Source organism: Notolepis coatsorum (assembly GCF_963971535.1).
Source record: "Notolepis coatsorum genome assembly, chromosome: 17".
NCBI classification, from domain to species: Eukaryota; Metazoa; Chordata; class Actinopteri; order Aulopiformes; family Paralepididae; genus Notolepis; species Notolepis coatsorum.
In genome coordinates, this window is record NC_140181.1 from 95316932 (window position 1) to 95344271 (window position 27340).

Genomic DNA, 27340 nt, shown 5'->3' on the forward strand with positions numbered 1-27340 from the left:
GGCGCTAAACCAATCAGAGAGGGTCTTCGCTGTACGCGGCTAGCCAATCAGAGAGCGTCTTCGCAAACATAGGCTACGGAAAAAAATCACGCCACTCTCCACAGTTAGGTCGACTGATAGTTTTGATTGATTGATTGAAAAGTTTATTAACAGATTGCAGAATGGGTACAGTACAGTACAGCTCTATACATACAATTGTTAAGGGGATGCAGACCAGAGAAAGACTTTCGTCTTGTTTACATCAGGGTCCCCCATTTTCAATTCATCATAACATATATGACATACATGACATACAAATAGACAGTACTGCTACATCTATACATTTATGACATATCAGATTTGCAAATACAGTACTGTTTGTGATACAAAAGTGTCCAGAAAAGGAGTGTATATACATTTGGCGTAGAAACTGTACATTGGAGGAGGTTGGATGGGTGGGGTGGGGTTGGGTGGGTTGGGTGAGGGCTGTACATTGGAGGTGGGGGGGGGGGGGGGGGGTTGGGTAGGGGACACACACACATTTTACACTGTACATTGGAATATTGACAAAGCCTTACTTGGTAATTTACTGTACAACTAGGTTAGGACATTTGTAGGGGCCAGTTTCGAATTGCAGTCTCACGTAGGTGTTTTTTGAGAGTGTTTTTGAAAGTGGATAGTGATTCACATTCCTTTACAGCTTTAGGTAGGGCGTTCCACATTGATGTGGCATAGTTGCGAAACGTGTTTAGTCCCTTGTTTGAGCCGAATCTGGGTTTTACATGATTTGTGGAGCTCCCTCTGGTGTTGTGATCGTGGTATTCACTGACCTTTGGGAAGTATTTTGACATGTACATGGGTACCTTGGTCGCGTAGTGTATCTTGTAGACCAGGCCCATTGCAAGTTGCTGTACTCTGTCGTCTACTCTAAGCCATCCTAGGTTGTCAAAGTGGGCAGGGGTGAGGTGGGTTCTAGGAGTCAGGTCAAGTAGTAGTCTGACTAGCTTGTTTTGAGATGGTTGTAATTAGTTTTTTAGTGCCCATTTAGTGATACCCATTTCACACGCCGCTCCCCTCCCGTCATTTAACGGGCACGTAGTAGTAGCTGATTCGTTTAATTTTCTATTGAATTTAAAGAGTTTACATTTTAGAGGAGAGATTACCTGTTCCCGTTGACTTGATGGACATTTCCCAAAAACAATAGATAGGCTTACAGTAAACACAACTATAGCATTGATGGATTTTGAGGAAAACATAATCTTCAATTAAGCCCTCTTTTACAGCACCAAGCCATCCACCGCTCTCTCTCTCTCTCTCTCTCTCTCTCTCTCTCTCTCTCTCTCTCTCTCTCTCTCTCTCTCTCTCTCTCTCTCTCTCTCTCTCTCTCTCTCTCTCTCTCTCTCTCTCTCAAAGTTATTAAATTAATAGAGGCCTTGTGTAGTTCTCTTCTTTCTAGTATGGCTAATGTCTATCTATGCAGTGGTAGAGTATACAACACAGAAAAAGAATGATATCAATTATATCACTGCTCACTGCTCTAACAAGATTCAGCAATAAGACACCAAATTATTATGTTTTTGTTTATCTTTTCCTATATATATATATATATATATATATATATATATATATATATATATGACGGGTGGCATTAATGAGAAAGGAGGAGGGGCCTCAATGAGCCAGGTTCCTAATTTATGCAAATGACATGTCGTCAGCTTGTGACTGCAACTTGTTCCTGTTTGCGGACGACTCAGCCCTGCTGGTCTCTGACAAGAACAAGTTACAGGTTGAAAAAACCCTCAGCTCGGAACTAGGCAGAATCTGCATATGGCTCGCTGATAACAAACTATCATTACACATGGGCAAAACAGAGTCCATTCTCTTCGGTTCAAATAACAAACTCAGCAAGACCGACGGCTTCTCAGTTACAGTGGGTGACAATATTGTCACAAGGAAAGATGAAATTACCTACCTGGGTTCCATCCTAGAGGCTAATCTCTCCTGTGACAAAATGGCATCCAATGTAATAAAAAAAGTCAACCAACGAACTCGATTCTTGTACCGGATCTCCTCTCTGGTAAACAAGAACACCCTGAAGACTCTGGCAGGAGCACTCATTCAGGGGTACTACGACTATGCTTGCACCTCATGGTACCAAAGCACCTCAAAGGCGCTAAAAACAAAATTACAAACATCTCAAAACAAACTGGTCAGACTACTGCTTGACCTTACTCCTAGAACCCACCTCACCCCTGCCCACTTCGACAACCTAGGATGGCTTAGAGTAGACGACAGAGTACAACAACTTGCAATGGGCCTGGTCTACAAGATACACTACACGACCAAGGTACCCATGTACATGTCAAAATACTTCCCAAAGGTCAGTGAATACCACGATCACAACACCAGAGGGAGCTCCACAAATCATGTTAAACCCAGATTCGGCTCAAATAAGGGACTAAACACGTTTCGCAATTATGCCACATCAATGTGGAACGCCCTACCCAAAGCTGTAAAGGAATGTGGATCACTACCCACTTTCAAAACCTCTCTCAAGGGACACCTACGGGAGACTGCAATTCAACACTGGCCCCTGTAAATATCCTAACCCAACCCCCTCCAATGTACAGTCATTTACCTAGTATGGTTTTGTCAATAGTTCAATGTACAATTGTGTTTGTTTGTACAGTGTCTCCTCCCCCCCCCCCCCTCAATGTACAGTGTTACTTGTTTATACAGTGTGCCCCCCGCCCCCCCCGCCCCCCCCCCCCCCAACCACCTCCAATGTAAATTACCCAGTATGGTTGTCAATATCCCAATGTACCCAACCCCCCCCACCCAACCTCCTCCAATGTACAGTTTCTACGTCAAATGTATATACTCCCTTTTCTTAACTCCTTCTGTATCACAAACAGTACTGTATTTGCAAATCTGGTATGTCATAAATGTATAGATGTAGCAGTACTGACTATCTGTATGTCATGTATGTCATATATGTCTATATGAATTGAAAATGGGGGACCCTGATGGAAACAAGACAAACGTCTTTCTCAGGTCTGCATCCCCTTAACAATTGTATGTATTGAGCCGTACTGTATTGTACCCATTCTGCAATCTGTTAAATAAAGTTTTCATTCATTCATTCATTCCGTTATAGGGGGATACCTGCGGGAGGAACGTTAGTTGGAATTGTTTGTTGCGGCCGGTGCAGTGAGGTAGGTGCACACCTCACTCCGGAATGCAGGAACAAGCATTACACGCTAAGGTAGGCAGTGGTAGTATTATGGTATAGGAATAGCGGGTTTTAATGTGCCCGGCAATATGTGTGACATGGAGTGTTTGTTCCAGATCATTTGCCTGGTTCCCAGCGGGATTGAAAGTAGTCGGTAGGATAATAGGACCACCGACGGGAACAGGTATTTTAAATGTAGAACTTTGTTTTAGCATGTAATGTTGTCTAATAATTATGTGTGTTATTGTTTTAATAATAAAGTGTTTTAATAATGTTGTGTTTGTTTCCCGGCAGAGCACCAGTGGTCCAGCTGCTCTTGTCGTGAAACACTTTTAGTTATTGTTTGGTAGTTATAATATAATGTCTAATCCGCCCGGGCCAATGGGCCGGTAGACGGGCAAAAAGAATTGGGTCTTGCCCTTGGGCCGGATTAGTTACAGTTCTTTTCATGTATGTTTGTTTGTTTATTTGTGTGTCCGTTTCCCCCCCACCATAACACCAACCCATGTACAAGGTACCTCTCTCAGACGTGAACACGGGCAGGCTTAGTGTGCCATTATCATATGGATGCCGTGGTTATGCACAGTTTGCACAAGTTGAATCACCGAGTGGTAGGATATCTGTTTACTTCATTGTGAGAAGTTTGATATCCCTTTTTATACAGTTCTTGATGTGGTATTTATTGATGTGTGATAAAGTTTCCTTCATTGTGTGAAGTGCTATTTATTGACAATCGATATCGTATGAAGTGCTATTTATTGACAATTGATATCGTATGAAGTGCTATTTATTGACAATTGATATTACTCTCCTTCATTGTGTGAAGTGTCACCAGGTTGCTGTGAATAAAACCCTGCCCGGTCAAGACTGATTGGGGTTCCTGAGCATGAGGTTGAAGTGGGCTTATAGTAATTTTGTCCACCCCTTTTTATGTAATAAATATTATGGTTAAATTAACCTACACTCTTGTGTCTTTCTTAAAGCTAGGAACTTAGCGGGTGTAACATATATATATATATATATATATAAACACATGGCAATCATTGTTTTGCACATAACAACCGTTCTCTTCCATTGCTTGTACAAGCATGTACAAAACAATGGTTGCTGTGCAGGCAGCCATGCTGGAAGAAAGAGAACTATATGCAAACATTCAATGCAAGGCCTATATTGTAATAATCTCAGCCAAGTCTCTCTCTCTCTCTCTCTCTCTCTCTTTATCTCTCTCACACACGCACACACACACACACACACACACACACAACTGTATTTACATACACAACTAATCAGACTAGTTCCAAGGAAGGAAGCGTAAGGCACTCTGCTCTTCCCCTTACCCTTTCGTTGGCAGTCATACACTGTAGTTTCATTTGCTTTAGGTAGGTGGCAGTGAGGGGCATGTTGTAATCAATGAGGTCCGGGACCAGTGAGGTCGGTCTATCATTTTCTGCAGAAAGATAAATACACTGTCAGGCATTTTCCAATAATTTAACCATACGCACTGAAACATGAAACATTTACAAATAGTAGAGACCTCACTCGGAATGGTAGCTCTCTTTTCTTCCAGTGCCTGTAACCATTGGCAACCGCTTTCAAACGAAAACGCCCTAATCTCTGTAGTTGTAGAGGTGGTAAAACACTGGAAGAGCATGATATCACTGCTCTGCCCGTGACTTGATTACAAGATCCAGTAATAAGACACCAAATTTATATTTCATATTATGTCTTTGTTTATATATTTCTCAGAGAAGACGGAGAGCTACACAGTCGTCCCTTGCAAGGTCTCTATTCCACCTTCACAGAATGTGTAATACAGATCATAAACAAGCAAACTGGTGAATTAGTTAGACACTTAAAAGACATGGTTACAATACTGCGACAATATAGCAATTTAGGTCCTGAACATATAATTCATTCATGAAAATCTCTCTATGTCGCACATGAATTCTGATTGAGCCAATAAGGCCCCAACGCTGAAATTAACTATGGCTATGTTCACACTGCAGGCAGTGGCCCAAATCAGATCTCATTCTTTCATGACAGTGTGAACAGCACAAATCACATGGAATCTGATCTTTTTTATTCTGATTTGGGGCACTTTCATATGTGGTCCTAAATCAAATACAGGTCACAATTTTGTCACAATTCTTTTTACGTCCATCTTCTAATATTGTTCATTTGCACATGCAGGTCAGTTCAGGGGTGTGACCAGTTCACACTGGAATCTGATATTGGCCACATTTCAAAAATAATGTGAACAGTAATAATAGACAGACAGACTGACTGACTGACTGTCTGATTGAATGACTGACTGACTGACTGACTGACTGACTGACTGACTGACTGACTGACTGACTGACTGACTGACTGACTGACTGACTGACTGACTGACTGACTGACTGGCTGGCTGGCTGGCTGGCTGACTGGCTGACTGACTGACTGACTGACTGACTGACTGACTGACTGACTGACTGACTGACTGACTGACTGACTGACTGACTGATGCAAGATGCATTTTCATCTTATTGCGTAGGTATAGTGCATTTCTGCCATTTGCAGACACTACTGCACACTCATCGTAGGAGATTTGGAGTACCTTCCTATCAGTTGGAACAGTGGCTCAGGAGGGAGAGCGGTCGTCTGGTAATCGGAAGGTTCCCGGTTCGATTACTTGAGCAAGACACTTAACCCCCTAAGTGCTTCTGATGAGCAGGTCGGCACCTCGCACGGTCGCCTCCACCATCAGTGTGTGAATGTGTGAGTGAACGGGTGAATGTGAGGCATAAGTTGTAAAGCGCTTTGGATAAAATCACTATATAAACGCAGCCCACTTACATTTATTATTTTTTGGATTTATTTATTTTTTGATCCACTTTTTCTCCTCTTTTTCTATTTTTCTCCCATCCCAATTACCCGCTGTGCCAATTCTCCCCTCCCCTGTCTTGAACGTTGCTCGCATATGCCCCCCACTGGCCGGTTGTAGGGAGGATAGAAGCCTTGCATCACGTGTCCCCTCCGATACACGAGGAGGCAGCCTGTCACATCTTTTCACCTGCCAGCACGGACTCTCATTGGCGAGGAGTAACGTGTGGGAGGCTCACACTACCCCCGCCATTTCCTGTCTCTGCTGTGCAGGCGTCCCCAACCGACCTGTAGGAGTCGCTGTCCACAATGTCCAGATTACCACCCATCGACTTCCACCCGCTAACTCTGCCAATTGAGTTAGTATGACGACTGGCCCAAGCCGGAGGCAACGCCGACAGCCGGAGTCGAACCCGGTGTCTCTTGCGTTGGTGACGAGTGCAATGTCCGCTGCGCCACCCAGCCGCCCAGCCCACTTACATTTACCATATATCAAGTCCTCATCGATTTCATTGCTTTGTTTGTTTTTGCATCTTTGCTTAGTCATCTTGTGTATTTGATGCTATTCCCCCCGCCATTATGAGGGTGCTGAGAGAGCAAGTCACGAAACACATTAACCCTTTCACTACCACACCACAGAAGGTTAACCCTTTCACTACCACACCACAGAAGGTTAACCCTTTCACTACCACACTACAGACGGTTAACCGTCTGTAGTGTGGTCGTGAAAGGGTTAACCTTCTGTAGTGTGGTTGTGAAAGGGTTAACCCTTTGTCGTGGGGCAGTGAAAAGGGTTAACCTTCCGTATTGTCACAGTGAAAGGGTTAACACTTTTATTTGGTAGTGTGGTTGTGAAAGGGTTAGCCCTTTGTCGTGGGGCAGTGAAAAGGGTTAACCCTCCGTATTGTCGCAGTGAAAGGGTTAACCCTTTGGTAGTGTGGTAGTGAAAGGGTTAAACCCACTGTGCCTGGAGCACAGACATCGGTGGTGCTGAAATAAGGCCGTTGTTGCGCCAGGGGCGGGCCCAGCTGTATATGGGAGGATCTACTGGCTAGGTTGTCATTGGTCATAGTATGTATTCACTGCCCACAGACGCCCACTATGCGTGGCCCACGTTGTCATACAGTATATACCATAATATGCACACACCAACAACAAGCATTAACATTAAACCACTTCCCGGCATACAGTCTATCTATTCTGGGGGGGGATTGCCCTTCCCTTCCTCTCATTGGCCGACGCCATAGCTAGTGTACTTGTCTTCATCACAATAGAATTATTATCAATCGTCCTCCTTATTGATCATCAAAAGAAAATCAGAGGATGCAGCCTTTGTGAATTATGCACCAAAAAAACGTACCTCTTCACTTTAGCCTTTTAACCCTTTCACTACCACACTATCAAAGGGTTAATCCTTTCACTGTGACGATACAGAAGGTTAACCCTTTCACTGACAAACTACAAAGGGTTAACCCTTGCACTGTGACAATACAGAAGGTTAACCCTTTCACTACCACACCGTCTGTAGTGTGATAGTAAAGGGTTAACCTTCTGTAGTGTGGTCGTGAAAGGGTTAATACATTCTGCCACTTAGACTCATTACATCCACACTATGATTATTGTAAATGAGAGCTCTTTTATTGCACTGCTTTTAATCTGTCTATTTTATGCACATTTTCTGTCTGCACTTTATGCATTACTTTTATTTTGTCTATTTTATACTATGCCTGTTTATATTTATGCCCATGTTATGCCTGTGTCTATTGTATGTCTACATTACTGCTGTGAAGCACTTTGTGCTGCAATTCTCGTATGAAATGTACTATACAAATAAAGTTGATTGTTATTATTATTATTATTGATCATCAACAAATCAATAGCCCACAAAATGGCCTACTTCTCCCTGCTTCATAACAACAAACACTCCACAGGTCTCGACCACTGATCTATATGTCCTTTCATAATCTATGACCTATCTCCAGCCCACTGGTTTGAAAAAAGCTCAACAAATGAAATGGACCTGTCTCAAACCCTGCCCTCTTTTCTTGATCCTCCAATCACAACTGTCGCTTACCTCGGACAAACCAAGTTTGTCCGAGGTAAGCGACAGTTGTGATTGGAGGATCAAGAAAAGGGGCAGGGTTTGAGACAGGTCTATTGTCTTCTTGCCATTGTGTCTGGTTTTCCGCTGTGCGGCTGACGGTTGCTTACTTCACACACCGCAGTAACGCAGTAGTTCACACGCTGACGCCGCACATCTCAATCGCCATGTTCAGGCGCCACTGTCTGTCTGACCTCATTGGCGGAAATGGTAAATGGTGCATTTATATAACAGCTTTTATCCAAAGCGCTTTGTTAAATTTGTTCCTCATATTCACCCATTCACTCACACATTCACACACCGACGGTGGAGGCAATCGTGCAAGGTGCCAACCTGCTCATCGGGAACAGATAGGGGGTTAAGTGTCTCGCTCAAGGACACTTCAACATGCTGCCCGGGAGGAGCGGGAATGGAACTGGGAACCTCTGGATTACCAGACGACTGCTCTACCTACCCTCCCGAGCTGTTGATTTTTTTCCATCTCATTTATATACGCCACATTTACCCAAACATTTCTTCCACAAAAAACTATGTTGATAACATCAGTGGTGGCCATATTAAAACTAATTTACTCACAATAACTGTCAAACTAAATGAAACGTGTGTGAAACTGTTTTAGAGTTTTTGGATGTGTGTGAGATTATGTGCAAAGTAAATCATCACCGTTTTGTTTTTTTTGCGAAGTGCCCCTTTAAACCAAGCAATTTACGAGTAGCTTTTATGGGAATATATATATAGGTCTACAATAAAATATGACTGACCATGTAACAATACATCTTACATGGTCTTATACGACATAATATAGCCTACTGACACACTGTTCTGGTGATTATTATAGTGATCTGGCACAAATTAAACTCTGGGTACACACGCAGTTGTTTACATGTATCATAATTAACAAACATGTATCCCACTGGCATGTATCCGGGGCTTATAGGCTTGCTGCCATAGTCTTGTTGGAAATTCTCTCTCATTACTGAGATGGGCTCCTCTTTGTTACATCGTGTTGATGATGGCTACATGTTCTATTTATGGGATTTACACCCAAATAAGTTAAATTGAAGTTTCAAGTTTGTTTATTATTTGTCAGAACAAAATACAGAATACTTTATAATGAAATGCTTGTTTCTGTATGAGCTCCTGAGAGTGTGCTACATACAGTAAAAAGAAAGTAAGTAAAAAATTTAAATAAAAAATAAAGTAAAAAGTATATACAGTACAATATACAATACAGAGTAAAATGAGTAACAGTGAGGTAGAATACAGAGGTACAAAACTTGGGGTAGGGTGCAAATGAGGTACAAATGTTGTGCACATCTCTAATAGATAAATATAAAGGGTGTTACTGTAAAGTGTCTCTAAAGTGAATAAAGTGAGTGGTAAGGTGAGTGTGTACATGTGGACGTGTGTGCAGTGTGTGTAGATGATGGGTTGTTGTTGTTACATAGTGTCATTGTCATTGACCATCCTGATGAAGTTAAATCGACCGTCGGTTGTGTGATAGTAAAGGGTTAACCTTCTGTCGTGTGGCAGTGAAGGGGTTAACCGGCTGTTGCGTGGCAGTGAAAGGTTAACTTTCTGCGTATTGTCGCAGTGAAAGGGTCAACCGTTTGGTAGTGCGGCAGTGGAAGGGTTAATCCCCTTGGGGGGGTTCGTCTTCTGCATTTGACCCATCCTGACTATCTAGGAGCAGTGGGCAGCCACACGTGGTGCGGTTGCTATCAACTCCAGTTGTAATGCCAGTACCGCGGTCAACGGTGATGGCAGCAAACCTAACATGCACGTCTTTGGTGTGGGAGGAAACCGGAGTCCCCGGATGAAATCCATGCAAACACGGGGGAGAACATGCAAACTCCACACAGAAAGGCCTCTCTGCTGGGGTTTTGAACCCAGGACCTTCTTGCTGTGAGGCAACAGTGCTAATCACTGCACTACTGTGCCACCCGTACCTCAGATCAGATGATTCATTATTGGTGGTAAAGCAAGAAGGTGGGGGATATGGGATACGTGTGTGTGTGTGTGTGTGTGTGTGTGTGTGTGTGTGTGTGTGTGTGTGTGTGTGTGTGTGTGTGTGTGTGTGTGTGTGTGTGTGTGTGTGTGTGTGTGTGTGTGTGTGTGTGTGTGTGTGTGTGTGTGTGTGTGTGTGTGTGTGTGTGCGTGTGTGTGTGTGTGTGTGTGTGTGTGTAGCTGTCATTCAGTATCACACAGCCTCATATTGATTGTTATACAACAGGGAATCTCCTCCAATGACATGTTGAGTCATATGTTGATTCATATTGTTGATATGTGAATTGGATTGAATTGAACCACAGTGGTTGGAGGAACAAGTATGGTCAGATATGATTTTCTTTCATACATACACCAAAATCTGGAATCAGATCCCATATTACATTAGAGTAATACACTATATTACACACTTCAAAAAGGCATATGGAAGCCTGGTGGAAGGACACACCTGCAACCACTGATCCAACTCACATATACCATCTGACTCACTCCACTTAATTAATACCAGTCCTCTGTAATGTCTGTCTCTATGCTGTTTATGTATTTTTTTTTTTTTTTTTTTTTTCAGTTGTTTTGTATTGGTAACGTGTTTCTGCCATGTATATGTGGCAAAATAGAAACCTGCTGTAAATCAGGTTAACTGAGTCAGGCCAGTTTAACATAATGTTACTTTAAATCTTTTCCTGTACTAATGAAGAAATTAAATTACATTCAAATAGATCCATAGAACATAGATAATTTTTTTCTGGATCCTGCGATTAAAGGGCAACGTCACCCGTTTTGAGAATTCACTTGTCTTATCACAAGATAAGATAAGATGATCCTTTATTAACGGAACGTAGACCAAATGTGTCCACATTTGTATAGGATTCTAGCACATTTTCATAACAATAGCGAATATTACCGTTTTCATTGAGGTTTCTTACAAATTAACGATGCTTTATGTTGTCCTTTATATGCCGATTATCATTCAAATCTTAAATTGTACCATATGTCCCCCTTTAGACAACATATGTAACGCTACCAGCGCACTTTTGTTAAGATAATTAGTTTACCATTCACGGTCGCTATACCGAGGTCGCAGTAATAGTTTACCGCTGTTCAGATCACGGCGAAGAATAGACACATCCCAGTGACCTGTGACCTGTGCTAAGGATCTTGGGAAATGTATTCATGTAGTTTTCAACATTTTCACCTTTTAATTTTAAACCAATGCTGCCATATACTGACAACAGAAAGTGTTGTCTATCGTCACTTCCGTATACAGTGTCGCCCGAAACCCATTCTAGAGATTCCCACTTTTTACTGGGAATGGGGCGTGGCCGTATTTAGTCCCCTTGGGGAAATTCGGGAATTCATATGTCCCCTCGGTTTCCTTACTTCCCTGATTGTTCCCCTACTGGACTTTGTATTTGTTACCCGTGGTTTTATGTCTTGCATATTCATACTGTTTCTTATTCCCTGTGGTTATTTTTTTCTCCGTTAATTTGTTTTGCTTATTGTCAGTGCCTTTGGGTTCTTGAAAACCGCTATATAAATTAAATGTATTATTATTATTATTATTCCCATGCCCCGGGACAGTTCAGTCAATATTTGTGAACTCTAAAGCACCTGAAGCTGAAAATCAGAGAGAGAACCATTGACACTGCGATGCAACCTGGATGTAAAACGTGGGGCTGCTCCATAGACAACGACTCAGGTACTGATTTTGTGGATCCATGAAGTTATAAGCTGAGTTCTCACACTCCAATGAGGTTTATACAGGGGTGTAAAGTACTTGAGTAATTGTACTTCGGTACAATACTTAGGTACTGTTTTTGGGGATTTGTACTTTACTCGAGTATTATTAGGTTTGTATACTTTTTACTCTTACATTTCAGAGAAAAAAAATTACTTTTTACTCCTTACATTTAAAATGCAGACCTACAAAGTACAAAGTACAAATCTCACAGGTCCAACCATTTTAATTAGTATATTTGTTTCTCTGGCCGAACTAACGCTAACGTTATTAATCCTGCGGCCGCACTTTATTTAAAAACAACCAATCAAATCCCCATCAATGGAAAATTAACCCGCCCATACCCATGCTGATTGGTCCTTGTGCAAGACTAGAAAGCAGGGATCTTTGATTAAACACCTGCTATCAGAAGAATAGACAGTCAGAATTTTTTTTTTTTACTTTTACTTTTTAGTACTTAAGTCCATTTAAAAGTAGAAACTTTTTTACTTTTACTCAAGTGTGTTTTTAGCCAGATACTCTTTTTACTTGAGTAAGATTTTGAGACGGTACCCATACTTTCACTTAAGTATCATTTCTGGGTACTTTTTACACCCCTGGGTTTATATTATAGCATTGCAAACAGGTCTGAACAAGAATTCAAACCTCATTATGAGTAGGCCTACCTCAGAGGATGAAACCATCTATCTCTGTTTTAGGTTTTCAGAGGAACAGTGTTTTCAAACGTTATTATCTACATAGTGTTGTGTCCATTCATAGTTAAAGACAGTGGGAGCGACAGTGGCTCAGGAGGTAGAGCGGTCGGACTGGGATTAGGAAGGTTCCAAATTCGATTCCCACTCCTCCGGGCAGCGTGTTAAAGTGCAAGACACTTAACCCCTAACTGCTCCCAATGAGCAGGTCGGCACCTTGCATAGTTATCTCCACCATCGGTGTGTGTATGTGTGAGTGAGTGCTATATAAATGCACCATTTATACTTCTCCAGAACTTCTCCAGTTTTACGCTCCCTCTCGGTCACTCAGATCCTCCTCTTCCTTCCAACTTGTCACTCCCCCTTCCTGTCTGACTATACCATGGGATCCAGAGCCTTCTCCCACTGTGCCACCGCCTCTGGAATTCCCTACCACAAGACATCCACGCAATAGACAACCTCCCCACCTTTGTTTCCCGTCTCAAAACACATTTGTTCATTCTGGCATATTCACTTTCATTTTAAGTTTATTATAACTGCTCCCCTATGTGTAACTTTGTAATATTGTGTTTTTACTGTGTAATTGTATTTGTTTTTAACCCTGTACAGCGACCTTGGGTGCTTTGAAAGGCGCCTTCAAATAAAATGCATTATTATTATTATTATTATTATTATTATTATTATTATTATTATTATTATTATTATTATTATTATTATTATTATTATTATTATTATTATTATTATTTTCCAATTTACAGTGGAGGTTGAGTTGAGGTTGAGTACTTTCTTGTACTTTCTTGGCTGTCCAAAATAATTCAAAACAGAGTTATAACTCTCTGGTTCTTCAGCGCACAGGTTAATTCGGGTTATAAAGTTTTATGGGACCACAGAATCAGTACCCCAGTCGTACCACAGAATCAGTACCGCAGTCGTACCACAGAATCAGTACCGCAGTCGTACCACAGAATCAGTACCCCAGTCGTACCACAGAATCAGTACCCCAGTCGTACCACAGAATCAGTACCCCAGTCGTACCACAGAATCAGTACCCCAGTCGTACCACAGAATCAGTACCCCAGTCGTACCACAGAATCAGTACCCCAGTCGTACCACAGAATCAGTACCCCTGTCGTTGTCTTTGGAGCAGCCCCACATTCTGCACCCGGGTGACATGATTAAAAAAAAAGGGAAAGAAAATGTTTTCTCTTTCAGCTAACTAGCGCCGGTCCCCGGCTGGTGCCATCGCTCCCGGTTGCTAACACCGGTCCCCGGCTGGTGCTAACTAGCTAGCCATCGCTCCCGAGAGCTAACACCGGTCCCCGGCTGGTGCTAACTAGCTAGCCATCGCTCCCGAGAGCTAACGCCGGAACCGCATCAGGCTTCAGCTGATTAGTGGTCTTCTGGACAAACCTCCCACCCCCAACAACATAATCCGAGGCAATGAAGTGTTCGCTGCAGATCTTCATTCCCTGTCCAACAGGCTGATTGCGCCGCCTGAGTGCAGCCAGCCTGAGCCAATGTGCCAACAACACTGTTTTTTTCACTGGTAGTTTGTGGAAATGAACCAACTTTCCTCTCTTTCACACGGTAAAATTAGTTTGAACAGCCAGGAGCAATACAAAAAGAACCACCGCGGTCCTGTTGTTTGGTAGGCAACATTTGACTGACCCAACAGACCATGTTTACTATGCAGCTAACCAGCAGTGTATACACCAAACCAACACCGTGACGTCAGCAACAAAATGGCGCCGCCCATGTTCATAAATGCTACATAAATGGACATTACAAATCGTTTTTTCTTAGAAACGCCTTATTTTTATAATGTGATTTTTTCTGTGGTTTATCTAAATACTAATTTGATGCTATGACTATGTGTTTATCGCTATGCTTCATCTCCCCTTTAACATTACATACCTTATGTATACTGAACCTGTGTATACTGTATACTTACTTACTCATAGTATATATTTAGTGTTTATTGTAATGATATTTATTGTAATGTATAATAAAAAAAAATATAAAAAAAAGCAGTTTTTGCAGTTGAGCTACAGGTGTTGTATATTATACAGCCTTTTCATTAATCTTTATCAAGGGAACCCTTATCCTAATGATTTTTTAAATAATATTATGATGATACGATATGGACCTAGTAGTTGGGTCATCTGTGGCACTTCGTTTCTCAATGGATTTGTCATCTAGGAGGGTTAATAAACAAATTTAGCCGGGTGTATTTAAAAAAAGGCGGGAAGTTAACTTTTTAATGGTTAGACCTACATGGTACCAGCCCCCTCTCAGTCATGTACCAGCCAGCCCCCTCTCAGTCATGTACCAGCCTCCTCTCCGTCATGTATACCAGCCCCCTCTCAGTCCTGTATACCAGCCCCCTCTCAGTCATGTACCAGCCCCCTCTCAGTCATCATGTATTCCAGCCCCCTCTCAGTCATGTATACCAGCCCCCTCTCAGTCATGTACCAGCCCCCTCACAGTCATGTACCAGCCCCCTCTCAGTCATGTACCAGCCCCCTCTCAGTCATGTATACCAGCCCCCTCTCAGTCATGTACCAACCCCCTCTCAGTCATGTACCACAGCCCCATCTCAGTCATGTACCAGCCCCCCTCTCAGTCATGTACCAGCCCCCCTCTCAGTCATGTACCAGCCCCCTCTCAGTCATGTACCAGCCCCCCTCTCAGTCATGTACCAGCCCCCTCTCAGTCATGTACCACAGCCCCCTCTCAGTCATGTACCACAGCCCCCTCTCAGTCATGTACCACAGCCACCTCTCAGTCATGTACCACAGCCCCATCTCAGTCATGTACCAGCCCCTCTCTGTCATGTACCAGCCCCCTCTCAGTCATCTACCAGCCACCTCTCAGTCATGTACCACAGCCCCCTCTCAGTCATGTATCACAGCCCCCTCTCAGTAATGTACCAGCCCCCCTCTGTCATGTACCAGCCCCCTCTCAGTCATCTACCAGCCCCCTCTCAGTCATGTACCAGCCCCGTCTCAGTCATGTACCAGCCCCCTCTCAGTCATGTACCACAGCCCCATCTCAGTCATGTACCAGCCCCCCTCTCAGTCATGTACCACGGCCCCCTCTCAGTCATGTACCAGCCCCCCTCTGTTATGTACCAGCCCCCTCTCAGTCATGTATCAGCCCCCCTCTGTCATGTACCAGCCCCCTCTCAGTCATGTATCACAGCCCCCTCTCAGTCATGTACCAGCCCCCCTCTGTCATGTACCAGCCCCCTCTCAGTCATCTACCAGCCCCCTCTCAGTCATGTACCAGCCCCCTCTCAGTCATGTACCAGCCCCCCTCTCAGTCATGTACCACAGCCCCATCTCAGTCATGTACCAGCCCCCCTCTCAGTCATGTACCACAGCCCCCTCTCAGTCATGTACCAGCCCCCCTCTGTTATGTACCAGCCCCCTCTCAGTCATGTATCAGCCCCCCTCTGTCATGTACCAGCCCCCTCTCAGTCATGTACCACAGCCCCATCTCAGTCATGTACCAGCCCCCCTCTCAGTCATGTACCAGCCCCCTCTCAGTCATGTACCAGCCCCATCTCAGTCATGTACCAGCCCCCCTCTCAGTCATGTACCTGCACGACTGGTGGGGGGGGTGCTTAGTAAGAGATGTGATTGGGCCAGCCCAGTGTCAGTCAGCACCAATGGGCCGCTGTCCCAGCCTAGTAGTGGGCCGGTCGTTGACAAAACTTTAAAAAAAAGAAGATTTAAATAATAAAGAAAATAATTTATTTTTTATTTTTATTTTTTTAATAGTTACAAATAGTTACCGAGGTCCAGACCTCGGTGACCTCATAGCTGGCTACGGCCATGATTATGTCTTCTACTATTACCCTGCCCATACCAGTACCTCCCCCATGCTGCTATGCTGCCTGAATTTCCCCAAGGGGATCAATAAAGGAATATCTTATCTTATCTTAACCCTTTCACTGCCACACGACAGAAGGTTAACCCTTTACTATCACACAACCGACGGTCGCTGTCGTGTGGCAGTGAAAGGGTTAACCTTCTGTGTATTGTCGCAGTGAAAGGGTTAACCGTTTGGTAGTGCGGCAGTGACAGGGTTAAGACCTTCAGCATGAACAGATGGCGCCCGGGTCAGACGACGGCGCGTTACCTTTGAACTCCGCCGTGCTGGGGTTGATGTGCATCCTCTTCTGACACTCGCCGCAGCTCATCAGGAACCGCGTCACCGCTTCTCTGGGCAGGAAGGCGTACGTCTCTGCTATCTGTGATGGGGGAGGAGGAGGAGGGGGGGATGGGTGGGATGGAGGGGATGGAGGAGAGCGGAGGGGACAGAGGGAGCGGAGGAAGCAGAGGGATCGGAGGGGACGGAGGGGAGCGGAGGGGACAGAGGGAGCGGAGGAAGCAGAGGGATCGGAGGGGAGCGGAGGGGACAGAGGGAGCGGAGGAAGCAGAGGGATCGGAGGGGACGGAGGGGACGCGGTCAGGGAGAACAGTGAATCCAGAGGGACGGACGTATAGAGTTCACACTGAGGTGCAGGTATTTTGCCATATTATTTCCTGGTATTTTTGTGCCGTGCACCTTTACGCCCAGTGGTTCTATGTCACCTCAGCAGAACCGGCAGAACCAGTGGTTATGTTTATGTGTCATCTCAGCAGAACCAGCAGAACCAGTGGTTATATATCATACTGGTCATCGCGTCTCGCTCTTGCCATTATGAGATAACTCTTATCTCCTAGCACCTACTGTGCTCATGAACAAACAATTTGCACTCATGCACGTGACCAGGCCACGCCCCAGCGAGTGACGTGGAAGAAGGTATGCAAGTGGAGTTGCTTGCCTTGTTCCCCGAGCTCATGGCTCATGGCGTTGCCGCAGCCACTGCCAGCACCTGTTCCCGATGACATGATAGGTCATCTCTGGCAACGTCGTCCAGTGAGAGAGACGGGCGTTATCTGCCCATTCTTCCCATCGATGGAGGCTTAAGTGGTGCGGGGACAGGTAATATCCCGCATCGTTGGCCTTACCCCCTCCTACGTGCCAGTCACGCGGGTGGTGGGTTTGGTCCAGGGGCTAAATGACGGGGTGCCTCGACTTGATAGCCCGATGGCATCCATCCTTTGCCCCGAGATGGTGTGGGAGCCATTAAGAAAGCCAGTTCCCCAGGGGAAGTCGGCTAGGCAGTTGGCTTCATGGAGTGACCAGGTGTACATCGCCTCGACACAGAGCCTAGCTGCAACCTCCAACATTGCGCAGCTGGCACGCTACATGTCGGGGCTGATGGCGGGCGGGGCGGTACTAGATGACCATCAACGGTACCTCCACGTCCAGGCGGCTGGAGCCATCCTGCATCTGACCCAGCTGCAGTCGATAGCCGCCGGGAAGGAGCGCGCCCTGGCCACTCTAATCTAGCGCCATCTTTGGCTGGAGCAGGCGCGGGTGCTGGAACAGAGGAGGATTCCACTGCTCACAGCCCCCCTCTCCGATGCTGGACTTTTCGGGTCGGCCATGCAGCAGATGACGGCAGCCTGCAGGGAGATGGAGGAGGAGCGCTCCGTGCTCCAACCCCATTTTCGCCGACCCAATGCCACCGGTGACGTAAGGAGGAGGCAACGCCGGCAGAGGCCTGCGGCCGTTGCCACCGTCACCACCACCGCTGCTGGGCCTTCCGCGAAGAAAGCCAGGAGGGGAGGAAGTGCCGCTACCGCTGCAGCCAGTCGTCCTGCGCCCGGAGGGAACGGTAGGGATCGACGTGACCAGGAGGCTCCTCAGCACCGTCTCTCCGGGCCGGCTTCCTGTGGGGGCAAACGGCGTTCTGCACGCGGCAGGCGACGCTAGTGACTCCCCTGTTTGCCCCTGTCCCCCCTCCCCCCTCCCCAAAATATGATTTTGTTATTAAATAAAGGGTCCCTCCTGGTGAGGGACTGTTTTTTGTTACAAAACGTGTGTTTATTCACTATATATTTGGGGATACGGTGTGAACCCTCAGCTACTGTTGGGGTTGTGTTCTTGCTTAGGGAGTGGTGCAGTTTTCTCTGAAAATTGTTTTTTGGTCGCTATTATGTATGACTTAGCAAGGCCTGTAGCTAGCACTTGGTCGAGGACTTATGTCTTCTCTCGTCATAAAAGATGGCGTTCTTCTTGCAGTAGTAAGAGTGAACTTTTGCCTTTTTTATTGTATGAAGGGGGTTGTGTGTATTCATGTTCTACGTTTAAGTAAACGTGGCATTGAGTCCACAACTGGGTTGAGTGTTAGACTGCAGACGTTTTTTACATATATAGCTATTGTACCAAGGTCCTTTGGACCCTCTCTTTAATCTGTTGTTTTTTCTTTACTTTAGGGTAAAGGTATAAAAATGCAGGTAGCAAGTTTCGCACATGAGCCTGAGCCTTGTATAAAAGCCTGTTTTTTACACAAACAAGTTTATCGTCTGTGGCTGGCGTGCAGAATGTAAAGCTATTACCCTAACAGGTATATACGCTTTCATGTAGCACGCTAACAACTGGTGTCATGGCGCTGCTTTGTTGTTGCATCGTATCAGGGGTGAGGGGTCATATGGGGTGAACTGATAAACCCCTCCCCCCTTTACTGATTGGCCAGGGGGTTGGGCCTCCTGTCCGTCAGTCTCCCTGTCGGGCTGTGGGGTCAGCGCGTCACAGGGAGGGGGAAGGGGGGGGGGGTTCCCTGGTTCCACTCCATATTAGGATGGGTGGGTCACGGGATTTCCCCGGCCATGGAATACGTCACTAGGCGCGTTTTCTATTGGCCATGAGACATCCGTGAGTTTTTCAGGCTCTGTGCTGCAGACCGCTGTCATTGTCAAAGTTGGATGATGCGATGCATTCTAAAACTGTTTGTTTTCTGCTCTGCTCTCTATTAAAGTGTGTATTGGGCCTTTGGTCACTTGGCCCAATTATTACATATATCTTTTTCAATTGTTACTCACGTAGAGGTCTCTCTGGGGGATTTTCTGTCTTCCCCTCTTGTGTAAAGAGCAGAATTGACAGGGTTTACCCTCAGACGCGTCATATGAGACACGTGTCTGTGTCTTATTGACCGGCTTCCTGCTGCTCGTCCCAGACAGCATGGAGGGAACGTTGTCTGGTGTTTCTTATTAGAATTCACCATTGATGTGTTTCGGGTTCTCAACGTGCATATAGCGCTGGCCCTGGGTGCTTTCAATGTGGAACCACGTTATGGGCTGGCGCGCCTTGGTTGCCCAATTCATAGAAACAGCATTTTTTATGCGGGCGGCTGGGAAGGAGATTTTATCTCTACCGAGCGCCCATGAGGTGGGCCACCAGGAGCAGTGCATTCGCGTCCTGACGATCTTGGTGGCGCCCTCTGTGATGTTTTGGATCGACACGCGTACCTACCCCCCTCTTAGGACTGGGGATGGCGGCGTGATTAGGACGCGGAGGTAAATAGGTGTGTACATGTGGAGAAAGTTTTTCATTGTTAGAATGGATAAAGGGATAGTTCCAATAGAGCAGAGCGCTCGCTATACTCATATAACTACTAGGGTTATAGGATAACCTTACGTTATGTGTCATCTCAGCAGAACCAGTGGTTCTGTGTCACCTCAGCAGAACCAGCAGAACCAGTGGTTCTGTGTCACCTCAGCAGAGCCCCTCTTTCCAGGTCTCCTCTCATGCCCGGTTTCCGGCTCCTGCCTTCTACATATGTCGCTGCTTTGACACGAGGCACGAGACAGAACCGGTGTTCATGCTCTCTATCTTCTCTCTTTTCCTCCGCTCTTCCCAGGTGCAGCTGACTCATATCTACCCCCCCCTCTCTCCTCTCTCTCTCTCTCTCTCTCTCTCCCTCTCCTCTCTCTCTCTCTCTCTCTCTCCTCCCTCCCCTCTCTCTCTCTCAAGCTCTAGCTCCCTTCTCTGTTTATCTCTGCCCCTGCGCCCCCCCTGGCGTTTCCCTGTTAAATGCGACCTTCACGTGACCATGGAGAGGCGGCAGGGGTGCCCAACCCCCCCACCCCCACACCCCAACCACCACCCCAACCCACCCCCACCCCCCCCCCGACCCCTTGAGGCAGCCGAGAGAGAAAGGCCACCCAGAGGAGTCTGCACCTCCCGGAATGCCACGCTGACAGTTCCATATTATGCCCTGCCCGGTGGTGCTGCCTGCCTCCTCAAAAGGGTACACGCTATGTGACGTGACAGGACCTCTCTACGGGGTAGGGGCACTGGCTCTCCGGCTGCTCTCGTCCCAGAGGGAGGAGGGGTGCTTAAGCCTCACAAACCCCACCCCCCACCGCCAACCCGCCTCACAATACAAACAGACCCCTGAAGCGGCAGACAAAGCACCTCATTTTTATCTCGTGCCACTTAGTAGAGGACACCACACCCCGAGACCACGCCTCCTTGTGTCATATGACAGCGCGGCCCTTATTCCGGAGGCTTCCGTGGTGTGACACTCGCGGTTTATTCTCTTTCATATAGTTAATTTTTTATTTATTTTTTTGTCTCCTGATCAGCGGATGGTTGATTGTTGCCTTGGTAACTACTGATGCTGAGAATAAGACGTCTTTGTGTGTCTAAGCTACGTGGCGTCTTTAGTCTCAGAAAAACACTATATATAGTTGTGGTGTGTGTGTGTGTGGTGTTGTGTGTGGTGTGTGTGTGTGTGTGTGTGTGTGTGTGTGTGTGTGTGTGTGTGTGTGTGTGTGTGCGTGCGTGCGTGCGTGTGTGCCTCGGTTATATAGATTTGGTGAGCGTGCTTTGCCGCGTGTTCTCTTACCGCTTTGTACGTCTTCTTTTGCCCGGCGTGTTTGGGCGCTCGGCGGGATCCGCGCCCATCTCACGAGCATGTGCATGAATGATAGTCAAAGAAGTCTTCGACCACCGCCACGCGCTTCAGGGACGAGTTGTCCTGGGCCGAACCCCCGTCTGAGGACTGCAAACAGAGTCTAATTTAGTGTCCCGTCCTGTGAATGGCGTGTGCGCGTGTGTATGTATCATCTACAGTACTGTATCTCTGAAGTAATGTCTACAAATAGCCATGTGATTTGAACAGGAAACAATATGGACTCTCAGGCATCATGAGTCATAGGACATGTGGACATAGACAGTCAACAAAACATACACTGTCCAGAGAACCAGTGGCGTGCGCAGATAGGACAGAAGGGGGGCTTGAGCCCTTTTTGCCCCAAGTTTTAAGTGCCCTTTTTGTAGCTTGAGCCCCTGGCCCCCAAATTGTCTGTGCACGCCCCTGCAGAGAACCCTCACCGCCGCCACTGGGGCAGAACCCATAAAACTTGCCTTGTTTGGACAATCATCCATTGTTCTCTGAATCCATAATCTGTGTTTGACAAGCTTCCCCGCGGCGTCACGGTGTGAGGTATCTAGACCCTCGCTCGCGTTCGGGGCTGCCGTCACCCTTACTGTTACCCTCGCCTCGTCCCTGCCACATTTTAAAAATAACAGACCGACAGCCCCTCCCACCTCCACCCTGCTTCCCGTACCGCTGACCCCGTCGCCATAGAAACTGCCACCGATCTCTCTCGGGCAGGTGTGCGGGGCAGAGGGTCATGTGACATGCCACGGAACTGCAATCGCCAGGACAACGGCCTCCCTCCGCAACACAACACAACACCACATGGGCTCTCCGTCAGCGCGGCTCCGTGCTGCTCTCGGGCTAGATCTCTGATTTACCTCGCGAGTTCCTCTGCTCGCTGTTCATCTTCAACACGTCTGTCCCACTTCGGGGGGGGGGGGGGGGGGGGGACCGCGCGGGGTCTGTCTGACCCCCGGGATATTCTGAGCATCGAACTCTTCATTTCCTGCATTCTGGTGTACTTTTATGCACACATTTGTGGCTTGTCTGCATCAATTTATGGTGGGATGTAAAATAAAATAAAACATTCAGGTACCCCGCTGACACAGATACAATGGAATATAATGCAGTAAGGCTCTGAAATTGTTGTCTAATATATAGTTACACGTAAGAAGGATATATAAATGTTTTGACCCCCTTATTTTTGACCTCTTTTGGGGAGGGGCTTGTCCTTCATATTAGCTATATTTTTGGAGCAGGACCAATTTACCTCTTCTCAATATTGAGCGGCACATGTCCCCTTCTGCAACCCCCCCTAAATCTACGCCTATGAGCCTAGGTGTGCAGGCCACCATCATAAAAACTGCAAATGGACTTACCCCCCCCCCCCCCCCCATGATTAAGCCTCTTATGGATGGTATAACTGCAATCCTTTACAACCACAATGTATAACAAGGCCTGACATTTTGTGAAAAGGTGGGGAGTCATCCTTCCTGACTACGGCCTTCAGGGGCCCCAGAGTTCAGGTCGGTGGGCCCCCGGCTCCCAGGGACTGCGCTCTCTCTCCCCTCTCTGACATTTGTCTGCCGTTTCTGGGTTCAGACGCTGGCGTTCCTCCCCCATCAGCGTTCCCTCTCCCGCCTCCATCCCTTCCTCCTCTACCTCTGTCCCGTTCTTTCTTCACCCCCCTCTCCTTGCTCCTGCTCTCCCAAGTGCGAGGTAATGATCGTTGCCATGGCAACTAAAACCAGCTCACAGAGCGGGTTTGTTTTAATCCGGCCCTCGCTCTCTCTCTCTCTCTCTTTCTCTCTCTCTCTCTCTCTCTCTCTCTCTCTCTCTCTCTCTCTCTCTCTAGCCACTCTCCATGTCAGCATGGGCTAAATGTAAGGATAATAAATGAAATGATAGGAATCCTCCACCTCATCATCGCCACCTTAATCTATCCCCACTAGGTAGGTATCATCATTCTCTGGTGACATCACCGTCGCCGCCCGGGACAATAGTGTCAGGTCCATTCACGCCGGATTTGGATAATCTCACACAGCCGCGGGGGGCGCACAGCGCTTCCGCACCTCTGCATCCTCCACAGAAGATTCTCCTGCTGTGACACAATATCCACCGTACCTACAGGATACCGTGAACAAGTGTATCCCCCCCATCCATCCATCCATGTCCTCGACTCAGCCCCACGAGTCGAGCCCAGAGACGGACACACTCGAGGACGTACATCGCTATCCGCCCCAGCGTTGGAATCGGTGGAATGCTTGTGTGCCCCTGTCGTACATTTCAGTGTGATTCCTGTTGCCTCTCTTAATAAAAGGAGAGCCTTTGGGTGAATCACATGGTGAGTCGAGGCAAGCGCCTCCTCCCTGCCAGGGACCAGCCACCAAGTCAACCCAGCCTTGCAGAGTCTAAAGGACTTGGATCCTTCCAGACAACCCAGCCTTACAGAGTCTAAAGGACTTGGATTCTTCCAGTCAACCCAGCCTTACAGAGTCTAAAGGACTTGGATCCTTCCAGTCAACCCAGCCTTACAGAGTCTAAAGGACTTGGGTCCTTCCACACGGCTGTAAGATCACCAGAGAAATATGCCAAACTCTAAACAGTCAAACATTTGTGTGTGTGTGTTATGTGTGTTTAATACAGCACGTGTTTACTCAGCATAGCATGCAATGTGGAGCCCAAGCATCTCAGAGGAGAACAGCTGTTGAATGGCTCGTTCAATATTTGGTCTCATCAGCAACATGCCGTTTTAAAGAGGGATAGAGAGATGGCAGCTTCACTAATCACTGGCAACACGTATACCTATCACTACAAAACTCTCCTCTCCTCTTCCCTCTTCCCCCTCTCCTCTCCTCTCCTCCTTCCATCTTTTCTAATCCCGTAGGACTTTGCTCTCCCCAGCCGTGGCACACCAGCGCCCATCCCCCTCTCTCTCTCTCTCTCTCTCTCTCCCTGTCCCGCTCCAAACCGCTCTGTTGCTAGGAGACTGGAGGGGTTGAGTCGGCTGCCCCCCCCCCCCCACCCCCACCCCCTGGCAGTCACACACACACAGTGTACCAGAGAGAGTCGCTGAGGGGAGCGAGAGAGAGAGAGAGAGAGAGAGAGAGAGAGAGAGAGAGAGAGAGAGAGCGGTCCTGCACACACACAGGCAGGTCAGAGGCGGAGGAGGCAGCAGCTGGGTCACACCAGACAGGCCAGCGAAGGAGATACAGAAGAAGACATGTCACACACGACACAAGGCCATGTCAGCACTACTTTCACTGTGGAGAGGAGAAGCAATATCATCGAACCCTGTCGCCAAAACCACAGTATGAACACGACATCCTACAGGTCCTTCCTGAGACCAGATTAAAAATAAAAAATCTGGGGATTGGGGGTGGGGGTCCTTCTCCCCCCCCCCTCCCCCTCCCCCTCCTCCCCCCCCCCCCCCCCCCCCCCGCGTGTTGTGAGGTGACGCGGCTTCAGCGTGTCGGCCGTGGCACCGCGGCGGTGGTGGTGAGCGCGGAGGTAAAGATGGCTGTGTCAACAGTGCTCATGACTCAGATTATCTCACTGCAGATGTGACAACAGGTCACCTTTTAGAGGCCCCCCTCTCCCCCTCTGTAAATCCATCATGGGGCTAATGGACATATAAATGGGAGAGTCCTTGTGTCTTCCATATGTGTGCGCTGTGTGTGTGCGTGCGTGCGTGCGTGTGTGTGTGTGTGCGTGCGCACGTGCGCGTGTGTGTGTGTCAAGGGGTTCGTTAGAGAGAGAGAGAGTGAAAGGTAGAGGTCCATAAGAGGGGTGGTAGGTTAAGGGACTGGGACAGTGTAATAATATACATAAAAGAGAGATAGAGAGAGAGAGAGAGAGAGAGCATCATCAACACCACAGTTCCCCTCTTCCTCCCAACACCCATCCCCTGCTATCCCCCCATCCCTCCTTCAATCCTTATTTTCGCCATCATCCTCTCCCCTCTCCCCTCAATTCCTGAAGCCCCTTCATTAAATCCACATTAGGTGCGCTGCGCTCCACCCCTCTGTCCCTCTGCCTGCCTCTCTCTCTCTCTCTCTCCCCTGATGAGCGTTATTTGATAGAGTGTGTGACGTCCCTCTGGTCCGAGGACTGGCACCGTTGATGCTCACCGGCTCAAAATCATATGCAAATGAGTATAGGCACACGCGTGCACGCGCACACACACACACACACACATACTCAAACTGTAACGTCACACAATCATTTTCACCATTTTGACGCTATTACCATACTGTCCCGGTTTGTTAATTGTTGGCCTTGCAAAGGCATTAAAAATGACAGCGGTGTGGCAGTAAGATTATCACAGTCTTAAAGGCTGTGTGTGTGTGTGTGTGTGTGTGTGTGTGTGTGTGTGTGTGTGTGTGTGTGTGTGTGTGTGTGTGTGTGTGTGTGTGTGTGTGTGTGCGCGTATGTGTGTGTGTGTGTGTGTGTGTGTGTGTGTGTGTGTGTGTGTGTGTGTGTGTGTGTGTGTGTGTGTGTGTGTGTGTGTGTGTGTGTGTGTGTGTGTGTGTGTGTGTGTGTGTGTATGTGTGTGTATGTGTGTGGAGCAGAACTCAGACTCTCTCCCACACAGGGGTGGGGGGGGGGGGGGGGGGTGGTGGGGTGGGCCCCAGGCCAGTTAAAAATGGTGTTAATTTCTCCTCCTATGGGAAAGCAAAGAACAGCCTCTCCATGGCAACAGAGAGGGTGCTGAGGGGAGGAAACAGAGAGCAGTGCGATCAGCGACCCCCTCTTTGTACGAACACACACACACACACACAGACACACACACACACACACACACACACACTCTCCTCACACACCATAACTGACAGATACATGCGGTAAATATTCCCAACCGGCATTCATTCATATTTCAACGCCCGACGACACACTTCACATTACAAATAAACAATATTGACATGAACTACTTCAAATCTCCACCTCATTCAACAGAGAAGTGTTTCATAGTCGCTGAGTGTTTTGTGTGTGTGTGTGTGTGTGTGTGTGTGTGTGTGTGTGTGTGTGTGTGTGTGTGTGTGTGTGTGTGTGTGTGTGTGTGTGTGTGTGTGTGTGTGTGTGTGTGTGTGTGTGTGCGTGCGTGCGTGCGTGCGTGTGTGTGTGCCAATATGAATCATGTGCATCTTAAAAAACAAATTAAACGATGTAAACAAATGACATCTTGCCTCAACACAGAGGAGTAGCCTGAGTGTCAACGAGGAAGCATAGGTGTGTGGGTTTGTTTGGGTACTGAAGCGTTTGCTGTTTCAACTCATGAATATCAGCCCATGTGGTTCCCCTAATAAGCAAAAGCAGAGATGGGGGGGGAACAAAAAGGAAGGATTACGCGCTGGAAGCGTGCCATGCAAAGCTAGTATTCATGCAAATGTTGTTGGATGAAAGGACTACTCTTCTTTTGACTCTCTGCCCCCTCCTCCACAGAAGGAGAGCTCTCAGGGGAGAGACGGACTAATTAAGCAGATAATAATGATGTGTGTGTGTGTTCCTCGTCCATTTTTTGATAGTGTGGCACAACATTTTTTAGGGATGATTTCCCGAGCTGCGGATTCGAGGGCATATAGTCCTTCCTCCCTGAACTCTGGATTCCCGACGGTTTGAATTGAGAAAAAGATTCATGGTCCGCGGCGGATAATCGATATCTTGTAAACCAAGCTGATCATTATACCCACCGACGTGCCTCTGCTGTTAAACACACGTCAATGAGGAGCCCACTGTATCTTCCTGAGGCCGTGTGGCGTTTCAATTGTCCTGTCGACGGGATGGAGTTAGTCAAGTTGCAATATTTTCATGATATATAGAGTGATATCATATTTGATTGAAGTTGATCGATGATGGGTATTAAAACGGGTTAATGGTCACAGATTTCAAAGTGACGCTTAACAAAGAATACACTGACTTGGGGCAAATTGATCTTTCGTGACAACTT

At 46.9% G+C, this 27340-nt stretch overlaps 1 protein-coding gene across 1 annotated transcript in view; it reads right to left on the minus strand.

The window, feature by feature from the left end:
- Positions 1–27340, minus strand: part of nol4la (nucleolar protein 4-like a) — a gene marked incomplete at both ends in the record, with an annotated part of 66898 nt that overhangs the window by 35434 nt on the left and 4124 nt on the right. The window contains 5 exon segments of the mRNA XM_084333884.1: positions 4549–4658; positions 16755–16866; positions 21358–21401; positions 21404–21440; positions 21442–21513. Coding sequence (XP_084190010.1) covers positions 4549–4658; positions 16755–16866; positions 21358–21401; positions 21404–21440; positions 21442–21513 — 375 coding nt within the window.